At 39.3% G+C, this 11,672-nt stretch overlaps 3 protein-coding genes across 3 annotated transcripts; all 3 read left to right on the top strand.

Moving 5' to 3' along the window:
* The first annotated feature begins 511 nt into the window (after positions 1 to 511).
* On the top strand, positions 512 to 3,919 carry LOC113668989 (DNA polymerase kappa). Its single transcript, XM_027184974.2, has one exon. The coding sequence runs from the start codon at positions 528 to 530 to the stop codon at positions 2,793 to 2,795; it is 2,268 nt and encodes a 755-aa protein (XP_027040775.2). The 5' UTR covers positions 512 to 527; the 3' UTR covers positions 2,796 to 3,919.
* A 47-nt stretch (positions 3,920 to 3,966) lies between these two features.
* Positions 3,967 to 6,688, top strand: LOC149042667 (uncharacterized). The gene is made up of 2 exons (XM_089212700.1): positions 3,967 to 4,730; positions 4,973 to 6,688. The coding sequence occupies exons 1-2, from the start codon at positions 4,367 to 4,369 to the stop codon at positions 6,136 to 6,138; spliced, it is 1,530 nt and encodes a 509-aa protein (XP_089068826.1). The 5' UTR covers positions 3,967 to 4,366; the 3' UTR covers positions 6,139 to 6,688.
* Positions 6,689 to 7,018: 330 nt separating this feature from the next.
* On the top strand, positions 7,019 to 11,181 carry LOC113668994 (potassium channel subfamily K member 1). The gene is made up of 2 exons (XM_027184980.2): positions 7,019 to 7,701; positions 10,215 to 11,181. Exons 1-2 carry the CDS (start codon positions 7,392 to 7,394, stop codon positions 10,883 to 10,885), a joined length of 981 nt encoding a protein of 326 aa, XP_027040781.2. The 5' UTR covers positions 7,019 to 7,391; the 3' UTR covers positions 10,886 to 11,181.
* The last annotated feature ends 491 nt before the right edge of the window (positions 11,182 to 11,672 follow it).

The raw sequence follows: 11,672 nt of genomic DNA, 5'->3' as shown, positions 1-11,672 counted from the left end.
TATTGTCCAAGTAATCGAAATTGCCGATGTGTGTTTAAAGACTATCGCTATTTGACGTCCTCTGTGATCTATTACTGAACAGACGCACGGCAACTTGGAATCTATTTGTTAAACATATAGAACACAAATCAATAAACTTAATGTCCAATTTAAAATAAGAAATACTTATTATGCGTTGATGACTCTGGGGGCTAGGGGGGGTATACACAAGAGAGATTTGACATAATGCCTACGTAGTTTGTATATCTACTAATTAATGAAACCGAGAAATAAATCTTGGCATTTAAATGAGCTCCAGCGCAGGTCTCTTACCTTTAATTTCTAATCCACGGCCTACATTTGTAAAAATAACTTACTTCTCGGAAGCATAATCGTTAGTCTTCTTATGCAATTTGGTCGATGATTTTTCAATTGTTCATTTAAGTGAAAAAAGAAATTTCAATCGTAAATTAATCACGCGGAATCACTTAAGTCAAAATTATGCTAGTAGGCGGGAAACATAATTTGGCCTGGTTACTAAAACCAATATGGCGGATGGCAAGTGGAACCTCTATAATGGGGACAATTTCGATGATTTGGAGGACGAAGATGAATCCAACGATTGGGCTGAAACGTTTATTGGGGGAGAAAATCATTTGATAAATTATGACAACGATCCTTCAGAGAAAAATACACAAACGGAGAAGAATTTGAGGAATGAAAATCTCCAGCGAGGTAAAGAAGATGTTTACGAGAACGACAACAAAGAAAAAAGCCTCTCCAGGATGGAGCTTAATGATCATAAGGCAGGCATGGTAGGTTTAGATAAACAAAAAATTAACCAGATCATATTTGAAGCGAGTAGAGGCTCCAAGTTCTATGAAAATGAATTAAAGAAAGAAAAGCAAGTGGCTGAACGGATCGCTAAACAGAGCACGTCCCTTGGGAAACTCACCCAGCCGCAAAGAAAAGAGGCTTTACAGGCCATCAACCTTATTGTGGAAGAGTTGGAGAAGAAGCGTGATTTAAGCCGTACCTTTGTTCATATCGATATGGACGCTTTTTATGCTGCAGTGGAAATCTTGGACAATCCTGAATTGCGTGACAAACCTATGGCTGTGGGTGGTAACTCGATGTTGTCTACGTCAAACTATCCAGCTAGACGTTATGGCGTAAGGGCAGCCATGCCAGGGTTTATCGCCAAGAAATTGTGTCCTGAACTTATCATCGTTCCACCACACTATGAAACATACAAGGAATACAGCCGCCAGGTGCAAGATATTTTAGCGGAGTATGACCCTAATTTTGTGATGGCAAGTTTAGATGAAGCATACTTGGATCTCACAGAGCATCTCAGTGAGAGACACAAATGTCAAGAAAAGAGGAGGTTCTTGACATCTAAATACCAGACTATTGGAAAGGTAAAGAACGAAGTGCATCCAGACCCTAAACAGATGGAGGGAGAAATTGTTGAGTTTGGTACTGATGCGGAAGAAGCTGTCAGGGAGCTGCGTTTTCGAATTGAGCAGAAGACAAGACTAACAGCTAGCGCAGGAATAGCACCAAATGCCATGCTAGCAAAGATCTGCTCAGATCGTAACAAGCCCAACGGACAGTTTTATTTAAAACCAAGTCGTGGTGATATCATGGAATTTATGCGCAGCCTTCCAATCAGAAAAGTGAGTGGAATTGGGCGAGTCAGTGAACAGATGTTGAAAGCTCTTGGAATTGAGACATGCGAAGATTTATACATTAAACGAGACTTGCTCTATCTTCTACATTCACCAATCAGCTTCAAATTCTTGATAGAAGTTTCTCTTGGTTTGGGACCTACCTCACTTGCGACAGAATCGAAAAGGAAAAGTATAGGAACAGAAGAAACCTTTTCAGAGATTAGCAAACCCACTGAGCTACTGGATATGTGTGACAAGCTTTGTCAATCAGTGGCACAAGATATAAAAAAGCAAAAACTTAAAGGAAAGACTGTCACGATAAAGCTTAAAACAGTGACCTTTGAAATAAAATCTCGGTCTTCATCCACTGTTTATCCCGTTTCGACGTACGAGGAAATTTCATTAGTTGCAAAAGAGCTTCTGAAACATGAAATGAGTGCGTGTTTTCCTGATCATCTGAAGCTGCGCCTCATGGGAGTCCGTTTATCAAATCTTGAGGATACAAGCGCAAACTCGTCAAAAGAAGCAAAGCAGAACACAATAACAGGTTTTTTGAAACAAAAGCAAAATGTAAGGTCCCAGGGAATGCCAGTTTCTTTTCCAACCGCCCAACAATTGAACTCAGGAGAACATTCTGGCCTTACTTCACCGAGTCAATGCTGTCCAAAAGAAGGTGACGTCATGACAGGAGCGTACGCTTGTCAGATGACTGACCAGCTTGGTTCCTGCCCTATTTCTTTCTCATCTGAAGGTATTGCTTTAAATTCAATTTCAGAGGAATCATCGTCACTATCTGGTTCTGCCTCAACTTCAGGTTCCATTTTCTTGAGTGAATACTCTGATAATACAAATCATTCTACTGTGTTTTGTCCTGTATGCCAACAAGAACAAAAGTTTAAGAGTGGTGAAGACGTTATCAGTGAACTTAACAGACACATAGACTTGTGCCTTAATAAGGCCACTATAAAGGAAATAGCGTCAGAGAAAAATCCAGGACGATCATTAAAAGATGATAACGTTGTGTGTAGTTCTAGAAGTGGCTCTGGTGTGGATAGGGGAACCTCCAAAGGAAAAAGAAAAAGACAGCAGTCAGCAGCAACCTCCCAGAAAGCTACGTTGCTTTCTTTTTGGTCAAAATCATGAAAAATTCCAAAATATGGCTAATTTACCAAAGAAATAGACTTATGAATAACTCTTGTACTTGATATGCATTTAGGTAGTTCCCCCTTTGGATGGGAAATAAGTTAAAATTTATATTACGGCATTTTGTAGTCACAAGTCGGTTTTTTAACAAATATTTAGCATTATAAGTAAAACTTGAATGGAAAATACAAGGATAAAGTTGATTTAGTAAGAAGGGGCTCAATTCAGAATATCGAATACCTCAGTCACCGTAAAGTCTCGATTCTATTGAAGATCATGTGGCGCTGAACAAAATTTCAAATCTCTCGGACGATTAAATTAAAGCTCAATTTTAGTTGCGTGCGCAAAATAGGAATTGAGTTAGGCGCCGATCGATTCGAAGCTTTAACATCCCTCTTTCCGGTCAATCTACACGCATTTTACCGTTGTCTGTGCCTGGGGTGTAGGGAATTTTAACCTTGCCTGGCTAGGGTGGGAGTGATTAGCTCAAAAGAAGAGGTCTTCATGGTCTAGGTTCTTAGGAAGGGGGAACAATTTCAACAAACCAATTTTCAAAAGTTCAAATATCCGGGGGGTTGTCCAAGGGGATGCAGAGGCTGAGAATTGACCGACTCATATCTGATATCCGGTGAGAAAAAATGAATATCAGCCAATTCGCCGATCCTTTGGAGTCAGTTGTCAAGATTAGACGCGTATGAACTGTGTCATTGTTGCACTTAACAAGTACTTAGAAGAGTAACCCTAGATGTGAAAGTGTAGATTGTGTCGAACAGATAAAGGATGTGATAGGCAACTGAGTTGCCACATATTACACTCTTGATTTTGTTGTCTATTGATATTAAATTTCCGGTTGGAACTTATTTCTATGACTTCAAGGAAAAATTTTCCAATTGGTAGAGCACTTTTTACGGACTAATTGCTGCGAAGTATCGCACCGTGAATACTTTGAAACCAGAGGAGCTCAGAAAAATGATTATTTCGAACCTGACAATTTAGTTTACTGTCGCAACTTTAGACTAACAACGACAACAACGTTTTATTGACTTATAATATGTCGATTAAATCATTATTCTTTGATTTTATTTTTATTTTATTTTTGTAGATTGATTAAAATTATTAACTAGTATCAAAGGTGTATTGTTACATTGTGAACTAGGAAGCTAAGTTAAGGGGGGATTCTACCTGAAATTAGCTCAAAATATTGTTTTTTTGTTTTCTTCAGAAATGCGAGGTTCAACTATTCGACTTTACACTGACGATCGTTTTTACCGAAAAATTTTAAAATATAAATGAGAAATTACGTTAGAAAAGAAGAGGTATCTAAATAGAAATCTCGTTTCCATGGCAACCAAAACAGCATTTTTTGTTTCTTACTTGTTTACCAGCCTGTTTGGAGCTCAAAATATGTCAAACAAGCCCGAAACGCCCCTTAGAATCCTTGTGCTATCTTACATGAAGGGGAAAATAAGAAATTGAAAGAGTAACACTGGAGACGAGTGAGAGATTTTTGTGTGAAAGTTGTCACAGTGTATTGCGAAATATTGAACTCCTTTTGTCTCTTTTGTGCTGGAATGACTGGAAAGAAGAAAAGAACCGTTTACAGGAAAACTAGGAAAAGAAAGGGGCATGGAGGAGATCGTAAAAAAGCGCAATTACTGAAGAAAAGCGGTTGCAACAGGAAGAGTGAACCAAACGAACCGACCCCAGGAACTTCGCACGATCAGTCTGATCTGTCAGATTTTGGCGAAGAAAGCGATCAGCTTCCTAGTTCTTCAAGGAAGAAGATGAGATTCCAGAGCTCAGAAGATGAGTCTTCTTCAAGTTCTGATGAAAACAAAAAAGTTTTCGAGGTAGCTGAGGTAGAAAAAGGATACAGGCTCGTTGATCTAAAGAGCTTCTCTTCTGTGCTCTCAACTTTACACAAATGCGAAGAAGGTGAGAAAAATATCACACATCATAAATATGCTTTTCAGCCCCTTGAACCTAAAGAAAAACGATAGTTAGAATTATTTGCAGAAAAGGAGTTTTATTATTGTTTAATCATTTTTTCTGATCTTTCTTCACTGCAACACTTGTACACATTTATGGAGGTGTGAACCAATGCTCCAACATTGTGGTTCTGTTTGGTTCAGTAACTATAGCTAATAGCATCCTTTTCCGTCATGTTTTTAATATAGGAGACCTTACTATTGAAGAAAATACCGCTAGCCGTTATGGACTGATGTCAGATCTCTCCATTCACTGCAATTCTTGTGATGAAAGTACTCCTTGGCAGACATCACCCAACCTTGCCAAGAAAGGCAAATCATTTGATGTCAACCGGAGAGCTGTCTACCACTCAATAGAAACTGGAAGTGGCTACGACGGACTCTCTTCTTTCTGTGCGATAATGAACATGCCTTGTTTGTCAAGAGCTGCTTACTACAAGCAAGTTGATGTAATTTTGGAAGCACTGGAAAGTGAAGCAAAAGAAGAACTAAAAGGTGCAGGCCAAAGGCTCCGAAAGCTAATCATGGAGGAAAATGGCATCTCAGACAGCACCACAATAATTGATGCTGCTGTTAGCTTTGATGGCACTTGGGCCAAAAGAGGTTTCACATCACTAACAGGTGTTGTTTTCGTCATCTCAATTGACACAGGAGAAGTTTTAGACTATCACGTGATGTCTAAATCTTGCCGTAAGTGCTCCCTAAAGAACTCACAATGTGAAGGGAATGTGGAAGAGTTTGAAGAATGGAGGAGGGAGCATGTTGCATCTGGAGATTGTGACATCAACTTCGAAGGAAGTTCACCTGCTATGGAAGCAGAAGGAGCTTCTGTTCTTTGGAATAGATCCATCGAACTTCATAACATGAGGTACAAATGGATGGTGTCAGACGGGGACAGTAAGGCCTTTAACACTGTTCAACATGCCTATGATGACTGTGAAGTTATTAAACTGGATTGTGTAGGCCATGTGCAGAAAAGGATGGGCAAAGAAAGATGTGTACGAGGAAAAACCCAGAACCCAAATGAAAGCATCAACGCAATGGTTTGGGTCCGGTGTCCCAAACATAAACACCATGGAGTGAAAGTTGTCCGGTGTGCTGCTGCGTCTGCAGTCTGCCACTTCCACAGAGGTGCAGAAAGCAGAGAAAGATTGATGGAAAGGCTTTCAATTCCTGGAGGTGCATTTACTGAGGATGCATTTCGACTAAGAGATAATTCAAGGCTTCGGAAAGCTGATAAGCAGGCAACGGCCAAGGAGAAGAAGCGCCGGCAGGGATTGCAGCTTATCCGTACTCAAAGAGAAGCGGCTCTTCGTGAAAAAGAAGATGTTTCATATGAAGCTGGGGCATTCTAACTCTTGCTCTTGCCTATCCTAATTATATTTGAACTTATGGCTACTCATTGACTTCATAATTTGAATACAGGAGGTGTTTAATTTTAAAATCTTGTAACTTTAGGCCTTTTTTTCTCAAAACGTATTTTTTAATACTTGAGAAAAGATTACTCAAGAAGTATGAGAGCTATGGACCTGAAATTTTTAGGGATTGCTGATCTAATTGAGTTATTTGGGATGAGTGAAGGAAAATGCCATAGAGGTCTTTCAAAAGAAATGATTAAACAAATAGTGATCATGTGTTAGATGTGTAACTTGACACCAGTGCTGTGATGTCAAATTTAAAAAATTCTTGAAATCCTTCACTCATCCCAACAAGTATTCAATATTCTTTAGAATAACAGCAAAATATTGGTATTTCATTGAAACAGTTTCTAACAATCTTTACTCAAGTACATATAGGTGAGACACTACAAGTTGTTAATTGAAATGACCGGTGTCAGGTTACATTTGCTGCAGGTGTGACATAACACCTTTTTTTGAAAAATATAGTTCATAAGCTTTCCAGTGATATATAGTTTTAGATAGTTGTGACCAAAACTTAAATTCCTACAATTATTTGAAAAAATGCACTTTTTTTAGGTAGAATCCCCCCTTAACCAAAGGTTTTCCTGTTAGCTCCCTCTTAAGAGGATGTTCAGTCAAAATTGCACCCCCATTTCTTCTTCAATGTTTGGCTTGAGAGTGGTCAGTTTGCGAGTGACGTGTTCATATCATCGAAGCACTTCTGATTAGTATTATGCAAATGATGATGGTAATATTTGTATAGACGTATCAACTCATTATTTCCATGTTTCACCGCTTCAAACTGGGATGAATGCGACTTGATTTTTTGCAGTGATTTTTATTTCACCCTATTTTTAGTGCTTCTACACGGAATAAGAGGGCAACGAATGCAAATATATTCCTAGATTAAGTAGTTGATATTGTGTGAACTCGCAATATTCGCTTTCTCTAAGACTATTGTTATGTTAATGTATGAGCTGATTATGACATTTGGAATCTTTCAAAAGTGAAAAAATCTCCACAACGATCAATTGAACGCAAGGAAGTGATAAGCGGGTTTCGTGTTGACGCTCAGGCTGGTAACAGCCTAAATATAGATGTGATCGGATAACATAAAACCCTGTTCGGGGCGACCACATTTCGAGGAATCGACAGTTAAGAAATCGTGTTGCCTCTTGCATCTGATCATTTGAAAAGAGATTTCGTTCATGGAACGTGCCAACATTCGTCTGATAGCCCTAGTGATCGTGTATATATTCTACCTGTCTGTGGGAGCTGCCATTTTCTCGTCGATCGAGGGACCTTACGAGCAACGCATTCTGTCAGATCTGAGACGAAAAAGAGATGATTTTCTTGCGAAACATCCTTGTGTTACTGACAAAGAACTTGAAAACTTTGTGAAGCATGTTGTGGCGGCTCAAGACATGGGAATACCGCCACTCGGTAACGCAAGCGATAAAAGGAGTTGGGGATTTGGTAGTTCGTTCTTCTTTGCCGGTACTGTCGTAACCACAATTGGTAAGTCAATGAAAATTGCTAAAAGCAGGTGACCGAGTGGCAGGTCTAATAGAACCCGTATTTACCCGTTACTGAAATAAAATAGCTTTATTCCCACCTAAGTGAGGTTAAACCGCTAATTAATGTACAAGATTATTCCGGCTTAGGCTTTCGATTGCGTGCACTTTTACTTGTCAGTTATGCGTTTCTTTCGACCGGCAGGGCCCTTCATATACACAGGCAAAGTCTACCATATTATTCGTGAAAAATTGTTCCCTAGGAATTTAGTCTTCACCAATAATTCTTATGGAAAGACCAATAAACAGTCCGTGAGAGCTGGTAACTATGAAGCATAGTGATAACATCTCTCTGAAAATACCGTGGGCCGACAAAACTTTTCATCTTACAAGGTATCTTTGATGGAATTGGACCATTTATTTCATTCAGAAGTTACGTGCGTGCGCTATGTTGGATAACATTTACGTTTGAAGTCATGGTTTCGTTTTTTCATGTGAAACATCTTGCATCTGATTAGTCACAAAACAATTGCAATAACCACAGCTCTTGGGCATGATTGACCTTTGAAAGTTGCCAAAGGAACAGAAGGATTAAAAATATTTCGATGAAAACGATTGTTACAGTTGAAAAGAAAACAACTTTTCAACTTGGATTTCTTGAAATTTCTCAATTTCTCTGCGAGGTGGTGTCCCTTTTTATCAGCAAATACGGGATCTCTAAGAAAGAACTACAAGGTCAAATTTCTACATCTTTCTGTGTTTCTTGTCGCTGCGAAAATACTGATCGTTCTCTTTTCAGATATTTTTCAATATTAATTTTCGAAATGTCATCAATGATTCTTCCACCAGCGTATTGAAAAAAATGATAGACATTTTAATAAAGCAAAGCCAAACACTGAAAGGTAACTCGCAAGATTACAATTACTCGAGGATCTTTAAGGAATTCATTCAAAAAAAGAAAGGGAAAAAAAGAAAACTATGCAAAAATATTGTCGACTATGTTTGAAAGAATGTGTTCTTTTGCCTTTAATCTGCGTTATTACTCTTACGGACTTATGTTTTTTGTAACAAACGGTGCTTAATCGATTTTTCCTCAAAGTCAGTACATTGCATGATAAATAAATAAGCACGAAGATGACTGACTTGGGGAGTTGCTTGATTGCACACGTTTCAACTAAGCGTAACCTCTAATCTCATCAAAATGGGAGTTCATAACTTATGAAAAGAGTTTATAATCTCTTGCTTTTGAAAACCCTTATCGAATGAACAAGCGTTTTCATTTGGCTTGCACAGAAAACACTTCATCGAAACTGAAATCTGCAACTTGTGTCCTAACTACACCCAACGATGGAAAAACGTGCGCGTGAAGCGGTCTATAGAATAGCCCTGGCAGCCGCTTTGTGAAGCACGCAGTTTTTCGGTTTTCTACAAGTTTATGCAGCAGTACCAATCAAAAACAGTAGTATGAATGGTTTTCGGGGTACTCGCAGAATTAGTATGTACCTGTTGACTGAGTGGGAGGGCCAGACGGGAAAATATTTGGCTCGAGGTCATGACGTTCCTACCAAGCGCAGTGAGGTTCGCGTGTCATGAACTAGAGCTAAATATTTTCCCGTCCGGTCCGACCCTACTCAGTCAATAACCATTTTATCACATGTCCACCCACAATGTTTTGAAAATTCGAAAGGTTTTATTTAATTTTAATAGGACGCGATAGACTGGCGCGCGCGGGAAAGCCATAAAAAAGATTCAGCAATTAAAACTTCTCCTTTGTTTTTCGGAGTGAGAACAAGAAACTCATAATTCATCAAAACGTGACTTATTTTGTCACTTCTGTTCATTGCTCTCGCTTAACTTTGCAATAACAGAGAACAGTGTTCTTTCTTCTTTTTTTTCTTTTTTTTTTTTTTCGTAACAAAGCCGTACAAGTGCACTAGGGCAGGACGGCTTTTTCCGGACCGGCTCACGTTAACCCGTCCTGCCCTACACACGTCAGCTTTTACGATGGTTTTCTATGGCACTACACAAGCTGGGCCGGACGAGTCATATGATCATTTGCCTTAATGCCTATTGTAATGTTATTCCCTTCTTAACTAACCACAGCTTCTTCCGCAAGAGAAAATTAATCAGTTTTACTAACAGATAACAACTATGAACAAAGGATGACAACTATGAACAACTATCCACCGAAGTGGAGGTGGCCAGCGTTAGACATTTCTCCGCAAGCCACCGATGAAGTGAATAGTCGCTTTAATATATATAAAAACAGAACGATTTTAACTTGTTTATTTCTGCAACGAGTACAATTATTTCGGGCGCAAATCCTGCGCAAGTAGCTCGGAGGTGAATAGCAAGGGATATTCGGATTCTGAGTAGCCAATCAAAGCGCGCCTTCATTCCTACTTAGTATATACTGCGATGATATATGCAAAAATCTTGTTATCAGATATTGACTGATATTTACTGGTTTTGTTTTTACAATACGCCCGGGATCTGATATGCAACTTTGTTTTTCAGGATACGGGAACATTGCCCCTTTGTCGGATGGTGGAAAGGTATTTTGTATGGTGTTCGCAGTGTTTGGTATTCCCATGACAGCTATCATGTTGACAGCCATAGTAGAACGACTCCTTCAGTTAACCGAAGTATTGGAAAAGTTTCTGTGTAGTACTTGTACCGTACGTGGTGTTCCAACCGCTTATTTGCGCTTCCTTCATTTATCACTGATCATGTGCGGCACTATCACACTAGTCATGATAATTCCAGCCTTCTTTTTCATGTTCCTCGAAGACTGGAGCTACTTTGAAGCGTTGTATTTCTGTTTTATTTCCTTAACTACCATAGGACTTGGAGACTTTGTTCCTGGTGATGACCCGAAGTGGCGGAGGAGTGAATACCGCTCACTTTATAAAGTCTGCTGTGTGTTTTTCTTCATCACTGGACTCACATTCTTGCTCCTCATATTAGAGCTTTGCGCCAAAATTCCGGACGACCATCCCGGTATGCTTTTCTCTTGTCACAAACCATTCCTCCAGGAGGACGAGGAGGACATTTCGGCTTCAGCAATCAAATTGCGTCCGCGATATTCGATATCGAGTAGCGGAAGTTCACCGTCATCGCCTGACAGGCAAAGACTATCCAGAAACTCTTATGAGAGAATATCCGGCCGAGACAAGGAATCTAGATGACGTAAAACTAATGAAATACTAATGGCACATATTTTTGGCTAAGCCGGCCCAAAATGGAAGCTCTTAAAATTCAATGCGGTGAAACTTCACTAAATAGGTTCCTCTTATATATCTAACCTGTACAAAATAATAGTTAGTTGCCCAGAGAATTCTCTAAATCAGTTGGAAAAGCTTGATTTCAAGCCAGCTAATTAAATTTTTAAGCTGTCCCATTTCGCTTCACTACGTCACGAAATTAAATTCCGAGGGTTATTTGTAATTACAAAAATTGTTCAGTCAAAAACTATTTATAAACATGCAAGAGTCTGCATTTTTACAGGGTGGAGGGCTGCAGGTGGGATCTCTTTTGGGGGGGGGGGGGAAGAGAGAGAAAGCGAAAAATGGCTTCAAAGGGGGGGTCATACCAAGAAAAATAGAGGGAAGCGGTGGTCAACCGAAATATTTCAGCATTTGTAGAGTCGAAATGATGATTCATTATTTAAATAAAACTACACACAAAAAACAGACAAAAGGTATATAAATGTAACAGAAACTTTTCTTCTGTCTTAACAACCACTTTACTCCTGCGTTTATATGATAGTGTTTCCACGATAACAATTTTCCAAGGCCGAGATATTCTTATGGAAAGACATTTTATCAGGTTAGTCCTGTACAACCTCTCTCTGCTCATCTTCTTCTTCGTCATCATTGTCAAGCTCCTCCTCATCGCCCGTGTGGACTACGATCAATCCCTGAGTTACATGCGGCGCGATAACATCAACTTTATTTTTGTCAACTTTTTTCTCTT

Source organism: Pocillopora damicornis, chromosome 7 (genome assembly GCF_964200805.1).
Source record: "Pocillopora damicornis chromosome 7, jaPocDami1.2, whole genome shotgun sequence".
Lineage (NCBI taxonomy): Eukaryota > Metazoa > Cnidaria > Anthozoa > Scleractinia > Pocilloporidae > Pocillopora > Pocillopora damicornis.
Note: the sequence above shows the minus strand (reverse complement) of the source record. Positions and strands in the feature narration are given on the sequence as shown.

Excerpts from the sequence above, each read along its gene's own strand:
- LOC113668989 (XM_027184974.2), top strand. The coding sequence starts at position 528 with ATGGCGGATGGCAAGTGGAACCTCTATAATGGGGACAATTTCGATGAT.
- LOC113668994 (XM_027184980.2), top strand. The coding sequence starts at position 7,392 with ATGGAACGTGCCAACATTCGTCTGATAGCCCTAGTGATCGTGTATATA. Across the intron at positions 7,702-10,214 it reads TACTGTCGTAACCACAATTG|GATACGGGAACATTGCCCCT; the intron begins GTAAGTCAATGA and ends TTTGTTTTTCAG.
- LOC149042667 (XM_089212700.1), top strand. The coding sequence starts at position 4,367 with ATGACTGGAAAGAAGAAAAGAACCGTTTACAGGAAAACTAGGAAAAGA. Across the intron at positions 4,731-4,972 it reads TTTACACAAATGCGAAGAAG|GAGACCTTACTATTGAAGAA; the intron begins GTGAGAAAAATA and ends TTTTTAATATAG.